The sequence below is a fragment of the Leptonotus elevatus genome, chromosome 2, assembly GCF_054856555.1.
Source record: "Leptonotus elevatus isolate MCC_2025b chromosome 2, RoL_Lele_1.0, whole genome shotgun sequence".
NCBI classification, from domain to species: domain Eukaryota; kingdom Metazoa; phylum Chordata; class Actinopteri; order Syngnathiformes; family Syngnathidae; genus Leptonotus; species Leptonotus elevatus.
The window spans coordinates 3479175-3503839 of record NC_141240.1 but is presented as its reverse complement, the minus strand read 5'-3'; the positions used below and the strand labels follow the sequence as shown (position 1 = coordinate 3503839).

At 43.3% G+C, this 24665-nt stretch overlaps 1 protein-coding gene across 1 annotated transcript in view; it reads right to left on the bottom strand.

Annotated features, from left to right (window-relative positions):
- Window positions 1–24665, bottom strand: part of drc7 (dynein regulatory complex subunit 7) — a 47293-nt gene that overhangs the window by 22260 nt on the left and 368 nt on the right. The window contains exons 2-11 of the mRNA XM_086068430.1: window positions 23697–24489; window positions 22761–22914; window positions 22516–22641; window positions 15642–15836; window positions 15439–15570; window positions 15160–15378; window positions 11751–11876; window positions 11526–11604; window positions 1646–1774; window positions 1435–1563 (exon numbers count right to left, since the gene is read on the bottom strand). Of these exons, the coding sequence (XP_085924556.1) occupies window positions 1435–1563; window positions 1646–1774; window positions 11526–11604; window positions 11751–11876; window positions 15160–15378; window positions 15439–15570; window positions 15642–15836; window positions 22516–22641; window positions 22761–22914; window positions 23697–23815 (1408 nt within the window). The 5' untranslated portion in view covers window positions 23816–24489. The remainder of the gene's footprint in view (window positions 1–1434; window positions 1564–1645; window positions 1775–11525; window positions 11605–11750; window positions 11877–15159; window positions 15379–15438; window positions 15571–15641; window positions 15837–22515; window positions 22642–22760; window positions 22915–23696; window positions 24490–24665) is intronic.

Sequence of the window (24665 nt, the reverse complement as noted above, 5' to 3'; positions counted from 1 at the left end):
CTGACATCATTTAACAAAGGTTGAGTTCACGTTATACGGGCAGAATAATCCCGGTGACTCATCCTGGGACCAGGTAGTCTACCCTAAGGTCCTGAAGAAGATGACAGCGCCCTCTTCAGCAACCCAAGAACATCATCTCGAGATGGCTTCGTAGTGGGAACGCATCTCCATCTGCTGCTACATCACGACACTCTTTCTCATATTGACTTTTGCTGGGGGCTTGGGGGTTGGTGGTACCGCCCTTCAAGACAGTATAAGAAGGTTGTAAGTGTCAGCAATCTTGGCATTTGTGATGAGAAGCAGCCATTGTCTATAATTCATAAGTACCCGGAATATTCTGTAAAATAAAACCTTCAAATGAACTGTTCACCGATCTCCAGCCTGTATTCAGATAATCAACATTCTCTCTACCCGAAAGAAAACGAACACGCGGAAGACAAAGAGGTTCTTCTAACATAGCCTACTGGTAAAAATTACATTGTGTGCTTTTTTCTTTACTAGTGCTTGTGAATGCATCACGGGAAAGGGGCGGCGGGGGTGAGGTCGCAGCCATTTGTGTGTTGACAATAAAGAAGTACTGAATAATGAAGTAATTCGGTACTTAATGAATTACCTCATCGCAATACTCCTTCACACAGCCACTGTAAACAGAAATGTATTTCAATCCAACTCCAGACTCCCGTGAGATGAGGATTTCACGACGCTATGCGCTAATCCTCATGGGAAACGCGGTCGTCATTCAAGACAAAACACTACCTCTTTTGTCCATATGGTGCCGCCATAATAAAAAACTGTGGGGCCAAATGATCATTATGATGAAAATGTAGTGATAATTGAGTGCCTAATCTCTAATAAACATCTATTCTCTGTCTTTTAGGGGTGTGAATTGCCTCGTACCTGGCGATTCGATCCAGATCACGATTCATAGGTCACGATTCGATACCGATGAATCCCGATATGAGTCTATAAATTGATTGCGATTTTTTAAAACTCTAATTTAGAAAATACTAATCAGTAAACTTGTACATGTACACTGTAGGATTTGTATGAAAATGTATTGATTCATCTGAAACTTCAGGATTATAACTGTTAGCCACTGTATTTAACAAACAATCTGTTGCAATCTGTTTCATGTTTGAATAGCATTGGGAAAAATAAATAAATAAATAAATAATATATATATATAAATATATATATATATAAGGCTTAATGTTCCATTAATATAACATTCTTCCATGCTTAACATGTAAACCCTAGCCCTAAGTAAGACGTTTTGTTGAACGTATGTTTCAACATCGATTTGACATATTGACGAATCGATTTTTCACCCATAGTGTCTCTGCTTGATTGTCTTCGAAATCACACAATAGTAAAACATCACGTGATGGTGGTCATGTGAAATCATTGGTGTGTGATTGCGACGTAAGAACTTACATAAAAGATGAAAGTGTCGCCCCGGCGTGAAGCGCTCAGTGGTGATGCCTGTCACCTTGTTGACTTCTCGCTCCCTCAAGTGGTCGTTTCTGCCCTGGTACCACTCCTTCACCGTCACCAACTCTGTGCCTGCGACACACACACACATTAGATACACAATTATACATTTGATAACATCATCATCACACATACGCTTTGCATATATGCTCACAGTCCAGGTCCTTGTAGATGCTCAGTCGAGTCACCAAACCGTCCATTCGCAGGTCAGGTGCAAACTTCTCCAGTTCGACTTTCTTATAGCAAGTCAACTTCCTGCCTCCTGGCCAACGAGTCTCCAAATCTGAACACAACGTAAAACATTGCATCACTACGGTGATGTGTCATAATAGATTATTTTTTACGTGAAAACAAGAACAAAAGTTCACGGCAGATCTCCACCTAAAAAGCAACAAACCGTACGCCTTTGAACAGTTAGCAGGAAGGCAATTCTAATTTCCTTAAGAGACCATCAATTTCAGTAAAGATGTCATGACAGCGGTGTCATATTTAAATTTTAATAAAGATACTCAATATCTGCATGGTTATCTAAATATGTCTTTGTCAAAGGTAAAAGTAAGTGGGCTGACGTGCTAATCAAGCTTCCACAACGAGGATTTGGAACTCCACTCCAATTGATTCATTTTGCAACAAAATGGAAAAGCTTCTGTTTCTTACAAGGTCCAACTAAGAATTTGCACATTCTACCCATCTTAGCTTCACTGACCCAGCGAACGCATACCAGATGCTGCGCTACATCTCCCCAGACTCTAACAACACAATGTGGACCACGCCACAGAGCTGTTTAGACTCCAGTGACTGAGTGTCTGTGAAACTTCTGCTGGCAGCTTGGACCAATATACGGACATTGCAACATCCTACATTAGCTTTTGTGAGGAAATAAGTGTCCCGACAGAATGTTCAACAACAAGCTTTGGTCCACTGCCATACTCAGCCAATTCTGGAAGGCTAAGGAGGATGCCTTTTGAAGCAGGGATAGAGCACTGTACAAACAGGCCCAAAGCCAATTAGACAAAGACATTAACATTGCCAAGAAAAGCTAAAAAAGAAAAGATGGGGACAAAAAAAGGTAACTGCTAATGACGGTCTGTAATCAATCATGAACTACAGGAGACCCTGCAAGCAAAACAATAAGAGAATGGCTGACAACTTGAATGTGTTCTGATTTTAAAAGGACACTTTCACAACCGACACCCGCCGACCCTTAACTTCAATGACCTCAATTACACCTTTTATGTCAGTGTCAAATGGAGTATCTCCCTTCTGCCTTAAAGTCTGCGCTGATGAGCTTGCTGATCTTCAACAGATCCTTGGAGCTGTGTGAAGTCCCATCCTGCTTCAATCACTGTACCATTATCCCAGTCTCCAAGAAACCTGCAATATCGGGACTGATCATGAACTCCTTGTGCTGGACCACCTTAAGAGCATCACCAGCCCCCTGCCAGGGCCCCCTGCAGTTTGCATACCGAGCAAACATGTCGGTGGATGATGTAACCAACATGGGGCAGCACTTCATCTTGGAACATCTACTGTTTGTGGATTTCAGCTCTGTGGTCAACATGATTATCCCTGAACTCCTCTACTCCAAAGTCCTCCAGCCCAGCATGTCTCCTGCAATTTGCCTGTGGATCTACAGCGGCTTTTCTCCCTTTACACAAATTACTGCAACTCAACGCACCAAAATGTCAACTTCTGAAGTTTGCAGTCAACACCACAGTCATCTGCCTCATCAATGATGGTGAAGAGTCTATACCAGACAGTCATGTCAAGACAGAAGATGCTTTCGATGGTTCTCCTGTAGAAACTTGCCATAAACCTGGAGATTAGACCAGCCTTGCTGAGCCTCCTCAGAAAGAAGAGTCTTTGCCGAGCTTTCTTGACTAGGTATGAGGTGTTCAGAACCCAGGTGAGGTAAGATGTGATGTTGTGATGATTAATGTGATGATCAATGTGATGATCCTAGAAACTTGTTGTCCAAATGCTCAGCTACATGTTGTCCTTCTGATTGTTTTGTAGTCCACTCTTTTGTTTTGGCGGTGTTCAGGACCAGGTTGTTGTCTGCACACCACCGAGACATGTAATGAATCTCCTTTATGTAGCTTATTATTCTCCAATATGAGACTCATGACAGTGGTGTCATCTGAAACCTCTCCAAGTACTTCCGTCAGGTAGGAGTTGGCCACTCAACCACAGCTTGACGGCTTTATTCATTTTAAAGAGGAGGAGACAAGCAGTAGAAAATGGGTTCACTCTTTACTAATAGCTCGGTGGAAACTTGCATAGTTTAATCTCGCATGTGAGCTACAGTTTCACCAAGAGAGCTTTGAGGTATATTTTAGACTAAGCACGGAGCAGCATCTTAAACATGTCACCCAATATCTGCTTTCTTGTTTGTTTTGTTCTATTCATTTTACCCTTTTGGACACATTATTACAGGTTACATCGATCACATCACATAATTTGCAACATTGGCATCCGAAAGACGTGTAGAAGCCATGGCTTATTAGTAACCCGTACCCATTGATTCTTACTAAACGCATCAGTTATATACATTGACTATGATAGTCATTGATTCATATCGTTATCCATCAATTCCAGACTTGTGTCAGCACACTCCTTGCTAAGTTCATCTTGAGTGAATGTCCATTTGTAAGTTGTAGCAAGACCCAGTCATTTGGAATTGGTAAATCGGTTCCCAGACGCCGACAATAGGCCCACCACACCAGGCGAGCAGCCATGGTGAGCCCATGCTCTCTCGTTCACCAGTAGCGTCTTCGCTGACCTTGGATCAGCTTTCACACATGTTGTGGCTTCCAGAAGAGTAGATCGGCTTGGATTCTGACCATTGCGTCCACAGCAATGTTCACTCCATTCTGGTCAGCTCAGCACCAGTTGCAAGAATCCGATGATGCTTACTTGTAGATCTTGATACTCCTAAGCGTTCACAAAGGCCACCCACCGAGCAGAGTTGCTCCCGCCAGCCCCATCCAGGAACCAAATTCATCAACCCCATTGTGAATATTGAGAGATAATTCATTGAAGCCACAATACAACCTTATCACGACAGCATTGCATGTTGCATCAAATATCCAAACATAAATAGAGCCAGACAATGTTTACATTCTTACAGGAACAGCAATACATGTTATCAATGCAGGTGTATAAACAAGAGTTAACCTTGGCAGTGTCAGCAAGTAATCATATGCTATATTTACATTGTTCTAATCATAACAACTCCAGTTTTGGGTTAATTAGTAATATGTTACAATAATTTCATTTGGATAAGACATAATCCACAATTTAATGATGGGAGTTACTGATTGTAGTTACTGCCTTTCCGCCAATTCTTCCACTCTCTTAATGATCCGTATTTTCTTCTGAGCAGATGAGTTTTCTTTTGTTTGAATGAAGATCCGACAGTCTTTTGTCCATGTCTTCTCGATAAGTCCATTCTTTCTCAATTGTCACGCCCTTTTGGCAATGTCAGCATTTCGTTTAGTGAGATTTTCGTTGACATGACATGTTTATCTTTGTAGTTATCTCTCAAAAGAGCAATCTTTTTCTTCCTGTCAACAAACCTGATCAGAACTGCCGGTGGTCATGTCCCCGCAGTTGAAAGCAAAAAGCACATCTGAACGTGTGCTGGATCCACAATTAATCCCAAATCTCTGAGTCGAGTTGTTACTTGGTGTTCCAACACTCAGGACACTGAGACAGAACATTTATTAAGGCTTCTTCCACTGTCCTAATGGAATGACTTGTAAATATGTCTGTCAAAAATTGCACTAAATGCACCACCAGCCCCTCTCTCAAAACTAGATAGTTTTGTGTTAGGGATGTGTGCAGGCCAGCGTCGGATGAAAGCAACTTCCGGGAAGGGGTGTATGATTGACGAGGACGGGGATGTACTGTTTGGTCGGATAGGGAACTATAGATAATTGGGAAAAGTGAGAAGACTATTTGGAAGCTGCCGGGCGTTCTGGACATATTGGAGACTGTCTAGGACCTTTCTAGATACATACAGGTTGCACTAGCCAAGACAAGAAGTGAAATAAGGTCTTGGCAATAGCGTCAGTGAGGGATGAGTAAAAATGTAACGATTCATTCAAAACCGATTCGATTTTCGATTGGATTTTTACATTAAAAAAAATTAACAAAATGATTCATTTGATAACCAAATGTAGCCGCAAGGAGGCACAAGCCAGTGTCTTCTTGTGCCGGTCCCAAGCCCGGATAAATACAGAGGGTTGTGTCAGGAAGGGCATCCGACGTAAAACTTTGGCCAAATCAAACATGCAAATCAAATATATGACTTCCATACCAGATCGGTCGAGGCCCGGGTTAACAACGACCACCATCGGTGCTGTTGACCTACAGGGTGCCGGTGGAAACTGGACTACTGTTGGTCAAAGGAGAGGAGGAAGGTGTGTTCGTAGGAAAAAAAAAGAAGAGGAATACCAAGAGTCTAGGACTAAAAGTAGGGACTTTGAATGTTGGAACTATGACAGGAAAAGCTAGAGAGCTGGTTGACATGATGCAGAGGAGGAAGGTGGACATACTGTGTGTTCAGGAGACCAGGTGGAAGGGAGCAAGGCTTAAAGTTTAGGAGCAGGGTTCAAGTTATTCTATCATGGTGTAGACAGGAAGAGAAATGGAGGAGTTTGTGAGGAACGTTCTGGGGGTAAAAAGAGTGTCAGATAGAGTGATGAGCCTGAAGCTAGGAATCGAAGGTGTTATGATCAATGTTGTTAGTGGGTGTGCGCCACAGGTAGGATGTGAGCTGGAGGAGAAGGAGAACTTTTGGTTGGACCTTGATGAAATGAAGCAGAGCATCCCTAGAAGTGAGAGAGTTGTCATTGGTGCAGACTTCAATGGACATGTTGGTGCAGGAAACAGATGTGATGAGGAGTTGATGGGCAAGTTTGGTATCCAGGAAAGGAACGCAGAAGGTGGTTGACTTTGCAAAAATAGAAATGGCCGTCGTAAATACTTTCTTCCAGAAGAGGCAGGAACATAGGGTGACCTACAGGAGTGAAGGTAGGAGTACACAGGTAGACTACATCTTGTGTAGACGGTGTCATCTGAAGGAGATCAGCAACTGCAAAGTAGTGGTAGGTGAGAGTGTAGCCAGACAGCATAGGATGGTAGTGTGTAGGATGACTCTGGTGGCGAGGAAGACAAAGATGGCAAAGGCAGAATAGAGGACGAAATTGTGGAAGCTGAAAAAGGAAAAGTGTTGTATGACTTTCAGGAAGGAGTTGAAACAGGCTCTGGATGGTCAGGAGGTGCTTCCAGATGACTGGACAACTACAGCAAATGTGATCAGGACGACAGGTAGGACAGTCCTTGGTGTGTCATCTGGAAAGAAAGGAGATAAGGAGACTTGGTGGTGGAATGAGGAGGTGCAGAAGTGGATCCAGAAAAATAGGTTAGTTAAGAAGAAGTGAGACACTGAGAGGACTGAAGAAAGTAGACAGGAGTACAGGGAAATGCAGCGTAAAGTGAAGGTAGAAGTGGCAAAGGCCAAACAACGGGCTTACAATGACTTGTAAGCTAGGTTGTACAATAAGGAGGGAGAGACTGATCTATACAGGCTGGCAAGGCAAAGAGACAGAGATGAGAAGGACGTGCAGGTTAGGGTAATAAAGGATAGGGATGGAAGTGTGTTGACAGATGCCAGTAGTGTGATGGGAAGATGGAAAGAGTACTTTTAAGAGTTGATGAATGAGGAAAATAAGAGAAAACGAAGCGTAGAAGAGGTGACTGTTGTGGACCAGGAAGTAGCAAAGATTAGTAAACATGAAGTGAGAAGGGCATTGAAGAGGATGAAGAGTGGAAAGGCACTCGGTCCTGATGATATTACCTGTGGAGGTATGGAAGTGTCTAGGAGAGGTAATAGAAGAATTTCTGACTGGGTTGTTCAACAAGATCTTAGAAAGTGAGAAGATGCCTGAGGAATGGGGAGAAGTGTACTGGTGCCCATTTTAAGAACAAGGGAGACGTGCAGACGTCAACTACAGAGGAATAAAGCTGATGAGCCAAACAATGAAGCTATGCAAAAGAGTAGTTGAAGCTAGACTGGGGGCAGAGGTGAATATTTGTGAGCAGCAGTATGGTTTCATGCCAAAAAAAGAGTACCACAGATGCAGTATTTGCTTTGAGGATGTTGATAGAGAAGTACAGAGAAGTTCAGAATGAGCTGCATTGTGTCTTTGTAGATCTGGAGAAAGTTTATGACAGAGATTAATTGTGGTTTTGTATGAGGAAGTCTGGAGTGCCAGAGAAGTATGTTCAAGTGGTGCAGGACATGTATGAGGACTGTAAGACAGTGGTGAGGTGTGCTGTAGGTGTGACGGAGGAGTTAAAAGTGGAGATGGGACTACATCAGGAATCCAATCTGAGCCCCTTCTTGTTCGCTATGGTAATGGTCAGGATGACAGAAGAGGTTAGACAGGAATCTCCATGGGCTATGATGTTTGCAGATGACATTGAGATCTGTAGTGAGAGCAGGGAACAGGACAGGACAGACAGGAGGCAGAGCTGGAGGTGGCAGAGATGAAGATGCTGAGGTTCTCTTTGGGAGTGACCAGGATTGATAGAATCAGGAATGAGTACATCAGAGGGACAGCACATGTTAGAGACTTTGGAGATAAAGTCAGAGAGGCCAGACTGAGATGGTTTGGACATGTCCAGAGGAAAGATAGTGAGTATATTGGCAGAAGGATGCTGAGTTTCCAAATGCCAGGCAGAAGGTCTAGAGGAAGACCAAAGAGGAGGTTTGTGGATGTAGTTAAAGAGGACATGAAGGTAGTTGGTGTGAGAGCAGAGGATACAGAGGACAGGGTTAGATGGAGGCAACTGATTCGCTGTGGCGACCCCTGAAGGGAAAAACCCAAAGGAAAAGAAGAAGAAGATTAATATTGGCCCCGCTTTCACTCGCTGGCGTGAGGTCAAAGATGAGGGGGGAATTTCCAACCGACGCTGCCTTTGTGGGGCTCGGCTCTCTTCCTGCTGGACTAGTAGGTAGCTTTCCATGCTATATAACAATTATTGACCTTGTCCCAGCCAATTTTTTCCCCCCTCTCCACTGTTGGGATCTCTATTCTTTTCCTTTTGTGTGGATTTATCCTCCTGGAGACCAGGCGAGACAGTTGGATTAAAGGTTCTTTTGAAGTGAGAACCAGAACACCAGACCCCCAGGTCTCTGGCACCTTATCACCAACCCCCCAGTGTTATCTGAAGTCTCAGTGTAGAATCCTAGGCATTATTTCTCCTAATTAGATTTGCTGACTCAACATGGAAGTTACACGTGACAAGAGTGACCCCCAGCAGTCACATTTGGAATTACCCTCATGAATTCTGAACGCTGTGAAACTTATGTGTAACTCAAGGGAATGGTGGATGTATCGCCAGTTCCATTTTAGTTTAGCTAAATAGACAAGCTTAGCGGATAAAATGACTTCATGATGGTATTATTAGTGCCTGAAACATGCTCAGATTGATATGCCTTTTGAGGAAGCACTTGACTTGTCAAATTCTGGCAACATTTTAAGTACTTTGTCTTCCCAAATTTGCTCTTATCCTGAGAGCCACGCTTGCGTCTCTCACGCAGAAGGGGCGTGACTTTGGTCACATGGCTACTTTGCATATCGCAATCTTGTTTTGTTTTTCCTGCGGACCTCCACTCTTGTTCCTGCTTTTTCCCCACGGACTCTCTGTTCCTAAACAACAGTCTAACAAAACTGCGGTTGCTTCCCAGACACGCTACCACGTGGTCTCCTGTGTACCCCACGACCACAGTTTTTGGACCTGCATTCACTACCGTGCACCCAAAATGTGCGCCACGCAAAGAGGCCACCAACACACTTTGTGGCCACTGTTCTAGAACTCATTTAATTGGCCATTTTGGTCTTTCTTCCTGCTCCTGCAGAGAGCCGGTCCATTCAGCGTGCGCTCCCTTAACCACGCGGCATCTAGGCCACCCGATTCCACGCCGCCTGTTATGCACAGAGCCAGCGACACGCAGACATCCACCCAAAACCAACTGCCGGAGCGCCACCCCAGCCGGGAGCCAGGGTCCATCTTGCACGCACGAGACTTCACGCCGGCTCCACATCATCCGAGCTCATCTCCTGCCGCGACGGGGCATGGAACCGGACTCCCCCAACTGGGGGACTTTGCTGCGGCATCCCGCTGTGTGCCCACCGGCCGCTCTCGCCTCTGGTGAACTGTGGGCTGTCTGTAACGACAACTGGATTACAGGTTGTGCTTTTTCTTCAAAGACACATCGCCAGCCTTTCCCCGCCGTGTGCCTGAATCAACCGTAAATTGCACTTATTGCCAATCTGACAACACCACTGGCCCAATCTCCTTTTTTGGAATTCAAACAAAAGTCAAACACATTCATTTTGGAACTCCATTTTTGCCCCTTGGGAATTATAACCCTTAGTACTGTCTAACTCAGGGATAGGCAAGTTCGGTCCTAGAGAGCCGCAGTCCTGCATGTTTTCGGTGTCTCCTGCCTCCAACCCAGGTGTTTCAAATCATCAGCTCATAATTCCATTCTGCAGGAGCCTCTCAGCTGTGTTCGAGGAGAGAGACATCAAAAACATGCAGAACTGCGACTTTCTATATATATATATATATAGGACTATATGCACTGGACTTTACGACAGTAGTCCGGCATGCCATAAAGCGCTGCTATTGGGTTACTATGGCAACTCCGGCATGCATGCTTCAGAGCCGTTAGTGACGTTACCGCTCCCTTAACCCTAACCCTAACCAAAATATATTTTTATTATAACATCTACATTTTTTCCTTGTTACAAACATGAACTTTTTGTAAGTTTATTTATTTTATTTTATTTTATTTTACAAAATGATTCATTTGATAAACAAAATATATTTTTATTTTAAAATCTACATTTTGTTTTTGTTATTAACATTAACTTTTTGTAACTTTATTTAAAAAACAACAACTTGAAAATGAACTAATAATTTTGACTGTAACTACATTTTTGTCTTGTGATCAGTGTTTTGTGGTTAAGGTTAGGTAAGGTTAATATTCTGCGTTCTCAGCTTTGTGCAGCGAAACAAATAGTATAAAAAATGAAGCTCTTGAAGCTTTTTTGAGGATTTGTGTTGATTCTTTTACTATTTTCTTTCAAAACGAGGTTTTGAAGGTATTGAAATACTTGTGTCTTTATGAATTCTGATTTTAAATTATGTAAAGGGCGCTAACTTCTTTCTGCCCCTTCTCAAACTTGCGTCTTATCATATTGTGCTTTTTTTCTTTCCTTTGTTATGTTTTTATTGCTGAGCTTGTCTGAAACTAATCAAATCAAATCAAAATAAAATGACAAAGACTAAACAGATGTCTGTTCAAAAAGTGTAACAATGAGGCCCTTTACTGGACTAATAAGACACTACATCACCTATTTCACCGCGAGTATACAGCCACAGACGATAAACACACAGACGATTAGTTGCCTCATAAACGAGGAGTCACTTACAAAACTTAAAATAAAAAAATAAATTGATTACTTACAAAGATCTAACCAAGTTATTATTGGTGTCTACAAAGACCCACCAAACAATAACGGATAGCAACAAAACGTGTCCGTCCCCAAAAAGGGTCCGATGAAAAAAAAAAAGAAGATGAATGAAGATGAAAAACTGCGCAAGGCATAATTAACGTGGCATTGTGAATTGATTTAATGCTTTGATTTTTTTTGCATCCATGCATATTTTAATTAGTTTACAGTATTAATATTATATTTATGATATTAAATCGATTTTCGATGCACCGCTACATCCCTAGGGATGAATAGAGTCTGGTGAAAGAAGGCTGACTTGATGGTGGATTGGATCGATGGGTTGAAGTTACGAATAATTCTTAGGGTGCCTGACTGCTGCATGAAGCAACCTTCAGTGTTCATGAAGATGTCTCATGTCATTGTGGTGTTTTGTTCAGTAAGAGCTGCATATGCCAAAATTGTTGAACACAGTGTAATGTGGGATCAGACTTTGGCTACCTTGTTTGGAAATGCTGATGGGAGTGACCCAGGACCTTGGCATCTCAAACACACGGGCGTCCTCTTCCTCTTCTTCCTCCTTCACACAAAAACCTTCAATGTCTTTCTTTGACTCTGCTACTTCATGTTATATTCTGAAAGTATTTTGTCTCTATTTTGTTGCTTTTGAGTGTCACATTCTGACATCTGTCTTTGCCTCATGCACACACACTCGTACTCACATACCCAAGTCATGCCCATCATTTTCATCTCTTTCCTCTTGAGGAGGTTGATGCTCAGTTGTCTTTTACTGATGACGCCAAACAAGACGGGCTCCCACGATTTGATATCATGCAGGTCATACACCATCTCCTGCACACACGCACATGCAAACACATTTACATTATTTTTAAGACATTTATTATTCTTGCGTTTTTTTTTGTAGTAGTAGTTCACTGTTATTTATTGTTCTACATTTCAAAATGAACTCAGTGGCCTAGTGGTAGAGTCTCTGCCCTGAGACTATAAAAATGGGACCCATTTGCCTCCCTGCTTGACACTCATCATTAAGGGTTGAAATTGGGGGGTTAGATCACCAAATTATTCCCGAGTGCAACACCGCTGCTGCTCACCAGTCCCTCAGGGGGTGGGTTAGATCCAGAGAACAAATTTCACCCCACTTAGGTTTGTGTATGACAATGTTTAACTTTTGAAAATGTTTGAATAATTTTCTCAGTTCATCATCTTTTTCTTTTCAGTATAGATGCTTTAAAACTGGCAATTTCAAAAACAATGTAAAGTCAAATTGTTATGGACTTTTTACACTAGCGATAGACTGATAAGGTTTTTGTCAGGGCCGATACCGATGCCAATTATTAGTAGTCAAGGAGGCAGATAACTTGATCCTGTCATGATTGGGGTCAGCTGTTTTTGTTTTCCCTTGCAGTTGCTGGGGAAACAGCTGGAGGGCGGATCCCGCCAAACACACCTGCTGCCCATTAGCTCATCAAGCCAAGATAAAAGCCTGACAGAAGCAGCAAGGAGTGTCGGGTTATTACTCCGTGACGCTACTCTGTATCCCACACTACTCGCTGTTTTATCCGCCCTCGGGCGTGATCTTGTGTTTCCTTGTTTTTGATTAAAACTAAGTTATCAGCATCACTGCCGTGGCTCTCCTACCTTCCTGCATTTGGGTCCTCCACTCCGTGACCGTAACAGAGTGTTGTGACACGTTTTAATTATATCATCACTTACCGACCAGGATCCCGGAATACCAAGCCGGATGCCTTGTCCCGCATGCACGGTCCAGCCGCCGAGGGGTCTCCACCCGAAACGATCGTGCCGGAGAACAGAGTGTTGGGAGCCCTTCAGTGGGAGGTAGAGCGGAAGGTGGTGGAAGCAACTGGCGACACACAGACCCCGGTAGCATGCCCTGGGAATAAGTTGTTTGTACCCACACACCTTCGTCAAGAGGTGCTGCAGTGGGGGCATGTGTCAAAGGTGGCATGTCATCCTGGGGTGGGTCGAACGCTGTCCCTAATAGCACAGAGGTTTTGGTGGCCAGGGCTACGCAAGGACATAAGAGAGTATGTCACGTCCTGTACGGTGTGTGCTCGTAATAAGCCCTCTCGCCATATGCCAGCCGGTCAGCTCCGCCCCCTGCCCATTCCCCACCGTCCTTGGTCGCACTTGCCGCTGGATTTCGTTACCGGGCTACCACATTCCAACGGGCAGTCGGTGATCCTTACGGTGGTGGACCGGTTTTCCAAGATGGCGCACTTTATCGCCCTGCCCAGATTGCCCACCTCGTTGCAAACGGCGGATATCCTGATAAGGGACATATTCAGGATCCACGGGATCCCATCCGACCTCGTCTCCGATAGGGGGCCTCAGTTTGTGTCCCGGGTGTGGAAGGTTTTCTGCAAGTCTTTGGGAGCTACGGCTAGCCTGTTTTCGGGCTTTCACCCCCAATCAAATGGGCAGACGGAGAGAGCTAACCAGGACTTGGAGGCGGCGCTCCGATGTGTGTGCCATCAGCATCCTTCCTCGTGTGCATCCCACCTTCCATGGATCGAATACGCCCACAACACCCTCGTGTGCTCTGCCACAGGTTTGTCCCCGTTCAACGCTGCCTATGGCTATCAACCCCCTTTGTTCCCTTCCCAGGAGGGCGAGGTTGCCATTCCCTCGGTCCATATCCACCTCCGCCGGGCTCGCAGGGTTTGGCGGGACTCCAGGAAGGCCCTGTGCCGGACAATGGCCCGCAACAGGCGACTCGCGGACAGGCACCGGATCCCAGCACCATCCTACCGACCGGGACAGAAGGTATGGCTCTCCACTCGGGACCTGCAGTTAGCGGGGAGTTCCAAGAAGCTGGGGCCTCGGTTTGTCGGCCCATTTGAAGTCGACTCCGTGATCAACCCGGTGGCAGTTCGGCTCAACCTGCCACCCACACTCAAGGTGCACCCAGTCTTCCACACGTCCTTGCTCAAGTCTGTCTCTGCCAGCCCATTGTGTCCGCCGGCCGCGCCCCCACCGCCTCCCCGGGTCGTCAGCGAGCAGCCTGTCTACACGGTTAGGGCCATACTGGACTCTCGAAAGCGCGGCAGGGGGATGCAGTATCTGGTCGACTGGGAGGGGTATGGTCCCGAGGACCGCCAGTGGATCCCCCGCTCCTGGATTCTGGACCAGTCACTTGTCCGTGACTTCCATTCGTCGCACCCTTCTCTGCCAGTTGGTCCGCCTGGGGGCGTTCGTTAGTGGGGGGGTACTGTCATGATTGGGGTCAGCTGTTTCTGTTTTCCCTTGCAGTTGCTGGGGAAACAGCTGGAGGGCGGATCCCGCCAAACACACCTGCTGCCCATTAGCTCATCAGGCCAAGATAAAAGCCTGACAGAAGCAGCAAGGAGTGTCGGGTTATTACTCCGTGACGCTACTCTGTATCCCACACTACTCGCTGTTTTATCCGCACTCGGGCGTGATCTTGTGTTTCCTTGTTTTTGATTAAAACTAAGTTATCAGCATCACTGCCATGGCTCTCCTACCTTCCTGCATTTGGGTCCTCCACTCCGTGACCGTAACAGATCCTTGGAGTCGATATTCATTTTCAGTAAAAAGTGGGGAAATAATATTGGTGTAAAATTTTTTTTTAAACACAAATACTAATCTTGACTTTGTTGTAATGTCTTAAAGCATGTTTAATGAACAATTTTTGTGACTTGTCAATTTTATATATATATATATATATATATATATATATATATATATATATATATATATATATATATATATATATATATATATATATATATATATATATATCTTAGACAATAGACATCCTTTTAAATTTCCAACAAAAAGGTCATCAGTATGCTTTAAAAAGTTAAATGGAAACTTAAACAAGTAAATACCATAGCTCTCTATAGTTTTCTACAGTAAATATTTTTTTCCCCCCAAAATTTAAAAACACCTGAAATCTTAAACTTTCACATTACTTTGCTTTAATGTTGAACAAAAGCAAATAGTTCAGAAGGTTCTCAAGGTCAGCAGCATCTCTTATAAAGTTAACTGAACATTTAAATAAGTAGTTCCTTGAGATTAAAATGGTTTAAGATTGAATTTTGACTTGCAGTCCATAAAGGTTTTGGACACTCACAGCACAGCAGTCCTTGCAGTCCTGCATGTTGACGTAGTAGTTGAGGTTATTCCACACACTCTCTATGCCCAGAAAATGCTCATACGTGGTGCTATAGCTCCTTCCTGTCAGCGGGTCAATAAAGAAGTTCTCCTGGACACTACGGCACCCAGCCAACACTAGGACCCAGCAGTGGACCCGCAAACCCCGCAGGGAGTCGACAGGTGGCTGCGGGACATCCTGCTCGGGTCAAAGGTTGTTAGTGCACAAACTAAGTGACACTGAGAAGTGTCATGTTACCTCCTGTTGTTTGGCTTTGGCTTCTTCCTCTTCTTGTTTCTTCTTGGCCTGTTGCGTCAAGAAACGACTCTTGGGCTCGCGATGAAATCTCAGCGTGGGGTCACTTTCAGTAGGCAAGTCAGAGGCTGCATTCTGCACCACGCCAACAAGAGTTTGCTGTCAGATCATGCACACACACACACACTACAAGCTGACTTTCCTACCTTTGACAGGGCATCCAGCAGGGGGCACTCTTGCAGCCTTTGGTCTAGCACGCACATCTCCTTGCTAGCGTAGCCACTAACGCAGTAAGCGTCGTAGTTGGCTCCCAGCAGCATACTGCACAGTACAGCAGCATACTCAAAACATGTTGCTGTTTGACTACGCAACACCGAGGTGGCCGAGAACAAAAACCTGGGCTGCACACACACACACACACACACACGCACGCACGGACACACACACAGTTTTTCCAATGAAAATGTTAAATACCCACATTTTTCCAGACAAAGTTTCTCAACAATTGTTTTTTTGGGTACAATTTTATGTATCAACAGTATTAGTGGCATCGGCACTTGGTATCGTTATTGGTGACTACTCAAGAGTTGAGTACTTGTACTGGTATCGGTTTGAAAAAAAGTGGTATAGAATATCCCAAATTGTTAGTTGTACTAACAGTAGTAGGTTTGTATTTGCATTGTCTATAAGACAAAAACAGTGTAATAGCAACAGTAGTAGTTATTTTTATTATATTTTTTTATTATCTTAATATTATTAATTACTCCTAATATATTATATTGTCTTTTGCATTGCAGCAACTCTCCCAGTTTCAGTTTTCTTTCAACTGAAGTACATTAAGACTTACTTTGGTTCAGCATTATGACATTGCACTGCAGTTGTCATTCGCCTGGTAACCAGCCCCATTGCTGTACCAGCGTGTGAGACACAATCCCCATTAAGCGCATTTCTGAGGATGGGCAAACCTAACCAAACAGACAGTGGAAAGAACCAAGCGACAAAGAGCGAAAGTTAGGTCTAGTGCCATAGTTGGCGAACAAATATAGCCTCCGATCGTGCAATCGCAATCTTACCGATGAAATGTGCATGTAGTACTTGTTATGGCTCTTGGCATGGGCCCGCCTGCATCTATACTCCCCTCGTGTGTGTTGTGTTGTTGTCTGTTTTCCTGCATATGCAAATTTGACCGTGTGAACGCCTGCCCTCTAATTGGACGTCTGTGTGAATGCTCTTTTCTGATTGGATGACTGTGCAACTGTATGAGCGCCCGCTTCTGAGTTGACCATTCCTGATTGGTCGGCTGGTTACAAGCTCGTTCTTCGAGTGGTGCAGCACCTGGCTATGAAGGTAAAATATAGGAGCTTTTCCACCGACGGACCCTTTGAAGAACTTTTCAATTTACCTTGGTACAATTCAGTTTGTGCGTTTTTCCACCAACAACAATTTCCGGGGTCATTAAATTCCCCAGGGGACATCTGACTATCTCAGCAGCAAGGTCTTGCTGAGCCAGGCTGGAACTTTGAGGGGGCTGCACTTATGGAGGGCTAAAACTGCCAAAATTAAAAATAAATGACAAAATAATAATAATAAATAAAAATGCATTTGATTTATATAGCGCTTTTTTGGACACTTAAAGACGCTTCACAGTGGTTGCATTATTCGTGCGCTTACACATTCACACAGTGGTGGAGGTAAGCTACTTAAGTAGCCACAGCTGCCCTGGGGAAGGCTGACGGAAGCGTGGCTGCCAGTGTGCGCCTACGGCTTCTCCGACCATCACCAAACATTCGCACCTTCCATACACCAGTGTGAGTAGCAAATAAATAAACTAGAAAAATTTCCGCGGAAATTTTGAATGGGCCTGCTGACTCTTGCAAGGTGGAAGACGCAATACTTGTAGCAATAGTAGTAGTAATATAGTAGTAGGACTTTAAGTAGTAGCAAGTACTTGTAGTAGTAGTAGTAAGTAGTAGTAGTAGTAGTACTTGTACTTGTACTTGTACTTGTAGTAGTAGTATTAGTAGTACTTGTAGTTGTAGTAATTTTAGTAGTAGTCAAATGGCCAAGATGGCCGCCGACCCAGGTGGGCGAGGGGGAGAGAGTCCTTGGCGTACCTAATAAATTGGCCAAGATAGCCGCCGCTCTGGGCGAGCGGAGTGGCGAGAATCCTGGGCGTACCTAATCAATTGGCCAAGATGGCCGCCCTTACATAGGCCAAGCCTTGAGTACACCAAGAAAAAAAGGGGGTGAGTTGAGCTCAACAGTAAGAGAGATGATTGGCTGAGGCAGAGTGAGAGACCAGGCAGTATAGCTAAAAAAGCACTATTTAAATAGCAGTCCATTCCATTGCCTTTAAAAAATATATATAATAATGTTGTGGTTTTTATTTTTTTTATGTATTTAAAAAAAAATGTAAATGAGCTGAACAGATTAAAATTTAAACGATTGAAATCGGTCAAGAAATGTGGAAGTTAACCATAATCAACATAAACTAAAAGTATCTTACTGTCCCTTTAAGAAACATGCACATTCACGCACACACATTGGAGTTTAACATGGAGACATCACGCACACACATTCAACACAAATGCATGAGATACGCACACCTCGAACAAAAGCCTCTCACGACTTAACGGTTCAAGATGCAGATTCCAGAAATGAACGGCAAGGGTTTGGGGGACGCGAGCATGTTCTCATTTTTTCAATCGGATGAAAAATTACCAAATAAGAGCAGTTTGAAAACTTATGATTTATAAAAAATGAGAGAAAGGCGCCGAAATTAACATGGAAAAGATAGGCGAAATAGTCCGACTTCTCCTCGCTTAAAGTGAAATAAAGGTACTAAATGACACCTTAGCCAAATAAAAGTGAGTTTGTCTGAAAGCAGACCCTTGTTACTACAAAATGTGCGAATTTGATGTCCAAAGATTGTGGCCATGGTGACGAGTTGAAGTGAAACTTTTGGAAATAGATTTTTTGATTCCCGCCACTCAAAGCCTAATTGCTCCACTCAAGCCCACGCAATACACACCAATGTTAAAAGGCTATTTGTTTCCCTTTCGCTCACTGTCTTTGAACCCGCACAGAGGGGAGAGCTTTCATTCCTAAAAAAGTTTCGACACTGAGCTAAAGATGGGAAAAATTGCAACAAAATGAGCTAAAATTCATATCGGTCGGTTAACGTATAGGCGCGCAGCGTGTCTTGGAAAAAGGTGCTTGATGTGTGATTTTGTCTTTCCTTTCCCATTCATTTCAATGGGACTTTTTTTTGGGAGTTTTTTGGGAATAGCGTCGCCATGGTAACTCGGAATTCTTAGAAAAATAATGCCGCAGCAAGTCAGATCGAGCCGCATCGTTTGATACCTCATTTGTGCCGGTGCGATCTACGGTATGGGCCGCATTTTTGCGGAAAATAATAAACCCTTTTCCCCTTTTTCTAGGATAGTAATATGTTCCTTCTGCAGGCCCATAATAAATGACTCAAAGTGAAAATAAAAACAGATATAAAAAATAAAAATAATTTTAAATCCCCAAAAATTTATATAAATGGAAATAAAATAAAATACATATAGCAGGCCCATAATAAATACATAAATAGAATTAAATATCGCTCTGGGCTCCTGGGTTTGCTCTGGCGCTGCCACAGCCTGGGAGGCCTTGGGTGGTTGTTCTTGCCCTGTCCTGGCCAGGGTCGACGGCTCCCCTCTTTGGTGGAGTTTCTCATGCATGCCAGATCCACCACACCAGCATCTACCGAAATTCAAACACAATCTACTTCTTCCTCTGGTCGCTGAATCGGTGGAGGCTGATGTCTGTGGATCTCACTCTGCTTCATCTATCCTTCCCTCCTTTCTTCAGTCTTTCCTTTGGTCTCTTGAGGTCTCCTTAATCTGTTGGAATTTAGAAGTTTCTGGGGTTGGTGAAAGATTCTGGTTTGTAACCCTGTGGGTAGTAGGTGGTGTCTGGGTCTGTGCTGGATTTCACTTTTCTTTCTTTTCTTTGATCCTTCCTCGGGTTTCCTGACAACTTCACGACTCTAGCAGGATTCTGAAGTATTCTGTTTAGGAAAAGGGTATGGGATTTTTAACAGGTTTCTGCTGAATTAATAAGCATAAACGCACAAACGCACACGCACACACACAAAATAAAAAAAATCTATTTTTTAAATTACATTTAAAAAAGAGAGAGCAATGATGATGACATGTTGAATCGGTAAGGTTACCGAATCAACAATACTGAGCTCTCTCAAAAAAACAAAAAAACAAATTGTTACTGTTAAAGTCATGATTTGTACCTGTGGAAATTTGTAGTCGAAGAAGTCGCCACTAGGAGACACGGGTGTTTTTTCTGTTGCTGTCAAGACACGTGACTTTTGCACTTAATATTCCGCCAAGATTGGAGCAAAACTGATTTGTACTTGTGCAGATAGAAGATTCGTACTTGTACACAAGGGGGCAGGCGCTGGTCGCAATGCAGAGTCATTTTGATCAATCAAGTGAGAAGGATTTGGGCGGGCTGAAGCTCAACTTCATTGGTTCAGCAAATGCAGCGCACTGCGCATGTACGGTGGCCATTTTGGGCGCGACACTTGTCCGACTTCAGTTTTGCCCTTTTTGTTACACTGGACAGGTGTTATCCTTTCCTGACCGTGGTCAGGCGACGCAGGGGAGAGTTTTCTTATTATTTTTGACACACTTTTATATCCTCTGTCGTGCACACTCGTCTTTTTCCACGCTCGCGTCCACACACTCCCAACACTTTTGCCGTTCGAGCGCTACCCCAGAGCGAGAGAGAGAGAGCGTGCACGCGCCTGACGTCACGCTCAGGGAGAAACCTTAAGTTTCGCAACCGAAACCCTCATCATTAGACTCTACAGAAAAATAGGGGCAATAACCATTGTGCCACAATAGCGCCTCCTGTCCATTATACAATTTTCAAAACATGTGTGGGTGAAAAATAGGGTTATTTTAACACTCAAACTTAACAGTATATAATGCCCCGTTAACATCAGAAATAGTGGTCAGTAACGCAGATAGACATAGATAGCACAAACAATTGTTCAAAAACGTTTCCATTTATATTATTTGTATTTGGCTTCAGTATTATATTGAACCCTAATGGGTATGCTTACAATTGGTAAGAAAGATCATTTGAATTTCACTGCAAAACTTGTTTTAACCACACATGGGTACACAGGATTTTAACTTGGGCTAAGTGGGATACAAATAATTGTAAATAAACAAAAACTGCAACTATATAATCATGAACAAACATTTTATGAAAGTGTGTCGAGTTTAATATATCTGAGTTCAAGTACTGGTACTTTTTGTACTACTTTTTGTAAGTACTGGTAGTTTTTGAAGACATTAAGTAGAAGTAGTGCAGGGATGAGCTATTGTTTGTATTTTTACACGCTCAGCTATGACAAGACAATGGCTAAGGTAAAAGGAAATACATTCTGAACAGGAAGTCACAGTCCAAAGGTAGGCTTCAAATCTTCACATGAAAATCGTGACTTCATCATGACTTAGTTTTCGTGAAAAATAGCAACACGAGATTAGCTAGCTACTCCACAGTATGAGCTATGACCATGCAATAAATCTTACCTTACTATTAAAGCTGCTTTCTTTCAGCCCACTTTGTGGTCTCTGCATACCAGCCAATGTTTAAACTGTTCCACACTGTGTTTGTCGATTGAACCATGTTGAAATTTCACATCTGGGACGTCCTCCTCTTCCAAAATGATGCGTACGCGGGTGTCGCTGTCCAAAAGCTCGGACTTTATGCATATTAATGAGAAAATGTGACATAATTTAAGATCAACACACCTGTCGTTCGCTGAACCAATGTGGTTGAGCTTCAGCCCACCCAAATCCTTCTCACTTGATCACTCAAAATGCAATGCAATGCAACCAGCGCCCGCCCACTTGTGTACAGGTACGAATCTTCTAGCTGCAGTACGAATCAGTTTTGCTCCAATTTCACATGTCTTGACAACAACAGAAAAACACTTGTGGCGACTTCTTCGACTACAAGTTTTCATTTCCACAGGTACAAATCACGACTTTTACAGATACAAATGTACTTTTTTGTTCTACAGATAAAAAAAATGTTCGGTACGAGTTACTTTTGCATCATATTTACCTCCATACTTGGCCTCCTCTCCAATCCATGATCCCCACTTGGCGGGGCTCCATCAAATAAAAGTGCTGCTTTTCTGTCGCTCCGGGCGGCTGGGATTTAGCAGTACAGCTCCCCTCGGTACACTACATGTCTCCCGTTTTTGTGGTTTTGGTGTGTTATTGAGACACTTTGCTGAAACCATTTGTGCTTAGCCTTTGTTAAAACCTTTTGTGCTCGACTCTTGTCTTAGTAACCCGTTAGTAATTGTGAACTCAAATAATGTGCAAATAATCCCCCAAAACATTGTACAGTAATACCATTTGTCAACCTACCATTTCCCAATTAAAAATTGTCAACTGTGATTCAATTATTTACAATTCTTGGTTTGTGTTACTTCCCTTCCCCTAGCAGAGCTGGTCGTAACAGCGCTTCTTCCAGTTTTATTAGTGTCATTTTCACCGTAGACACAGAAATGTGAAAACACTGCAGAGAAATCAATGTACAGTCTTCAAGTTAGGTGGCTTTAGCGAGTAGCAAGGTAAGATGGCCACCGATGGCTTCGCTTCACCGCGACGGTAAGCGTCATTGTTAGTCCATTTATTCATATAGAAGTCCGTGATCTTGACATATTTTTAAATAAATGATTCATGTGCCGTCTGCTGCAGTTTTTTTTTAATGACTATGTGTTTCTGGTCATTTAAAACTCAGTTTAATGCTGAAGGAAACAAACTATCGTCTCTCCCATGCGCCATTTTGAATGGACTTCTGACGCCAAAGAGTGATGCTGCTCACAAAGAATACATCACAGTCGTACATCACATCGGTCAGAATTGCCACCTCCAGCTCTGCTTCCTTTCATTTCTTCAGTTTGTGAATTAAACTCGTAAGTCAATATACCGCTATACTTGTATTGAAACAATGCAATGCTGTTGTTAGCGCAATCAATATGTCACTCACGAGCTCTACAGATGGCTCCAAAGGATTCAGACACAGGAAGTCGGCCACAAACGAAGCGCATCCTTCCCAATTGAGCAGCTCAGGATGGCTTGTCATGGTGGGGCGCAGAGTGGTCGACACAAACTTCTAATCACAGCCACACACACACACAAACACACCCCCATACGCACACACACACGGGTCAGACAGAGCTTGAGTTACACACAGCATTATGAGCGGTGTTTGAGGATTGTCGTCACAGTTACCTGGACACCGCATTCGTTGATGTGACAGATCAGCAGAGGTTTGCGTTCGGGACACAAAAGACGATACTGGCGCTGGAAGTTGTCGGCAATGGCCAGCAGCCGGACTTCCTCCAGGGAATTATGCCTGTATGACTCAGGAAGGACTGTACTGGACCTGTGAGAGACACTTGCAACTCAAACTCTAGCTCAGTGGTTCTCAAAACCAGTCCTTGGGGACCCCTATCCAGCCTGCAGCAACGATGCATTTATTTTCTGATCTACTATGAGATGCCTGTTTTCTATGTCTCCCTCAGCCAACACAGGCAATTCAAACGATCAGCTAATCAACAAGCTCTGCATGAAGCCTGATAACGATCTTCACCTGTGTTGGCTGAGGGAGACATAGAAAACAGGCATCTCATAGTAGATCAGAAAATAAATGTATTGTTGCTGCAGGTTGCTAAGAAAAATGCTTTGCATAGCAACCATTGCTATGCAAAACTGAATTGTGTGTGGCTTCTGCTCTGAAATTGTAAAGTAGGCCCTTGTGAACTATTGTAGAAAGTTTTATACTTGTATCTCCTTGTGAGCAGTTCTTGTGTGATTTAGCACCGATTGCCTAGACAAATTTTTATCCTTAAAATTCTACATGCAACATCCCATAAAGACAACATGAAAACAAATGTATTAAAAATATTAAACAAAGACATCACATGCACAGACATTAATGTTTCAAAGCCTTTCAATACTTTGTTGATGCTCCTTTGACATAATTACAGCCTCAAATCTTTTTGAATATGATGCCACAAGCTTAGCCCATCCATCTTGGGGCAATTTTGCCCATTCCTCTTTGCAGCCCCTCTCAAGCTCCATCAAGTTGAATGAGAAACGTTGGTGCCTCCCTGTGTGTGTGTGTATGTGCGTGTGTGCCAATAAAGGAAGCCAGCAGGCACTTACAGGAAATCACACACAGCCGAGACACGTACATCTTCTTCTGCCTGCTTGTCTCCATTCCCTGCTTGTTCCTCATTATTGGACTCCACCAGCTTCTCCAGCGTCTCCATCATCTCCATCATTCACCTGTCCTGCCTGCAGTGGCCTGACTCATTTGCCCTTCGAGTGTCACCAAAATGGCATAGGTCCAAAACTCTGATGTCATTTATCTGCATCAATTGGCTTGGCTGCTTCTAATATTTTTGAATTGTTAAGTCTTTTGTCAAGACATCCATCCACCATCCATTTCCCGAACCGCTTATCCTCACTGAAGTCAAGAAAATGTTACTTCTCGCAGTACATGCAAAATAATAAATGAAACAACAGTGTCAGTTAAAAGTGAGCATAAATAAAATCTAAACGCATAATCTCATTATAGTGTGTGTGCGTGTGCGTGCGCGTGCGTGTGCGTGTGTTTACAACGAGCCGAGTCAGAACTTGTGGGACTCATATGTCCCAGTCAGCTCCTCCAAAACTTACCTACTTCGGTATTATCAATATTATACAACAATATAACATTTAAAATGTACATGAATGACACATACATGAATGAAAACATACCGTCGTGCCTTTCGTGTTAAGTTGGCTTCTTTCACCGGACTTTGTTTTCTGTTGTATGGTCGCCATGGTTACCGCCGTGCGGTACGACGTTAGGCAGCTTTTTCTTTATTTAAAGGTTCTTGCGCCTCTCGTTACATGTTAGCGACACCCACCACAGATCTCATCGAGAATAGGAGACACGAAAACATTTTTGTACCTGTAAAAAAAAATAATTGTATATGTAAAAAATATGTGTACCTGTAGAAATGACAACTTGTAGTCAAAGTATAGAGGTAAATATGGTGCAAAACTAACTTGTAAAAAAATTTGTACCTGTACAACATTTTATTTGTATCTGTATAAAAAGTGTAAATGTGTATCTGTAAAAGTTGT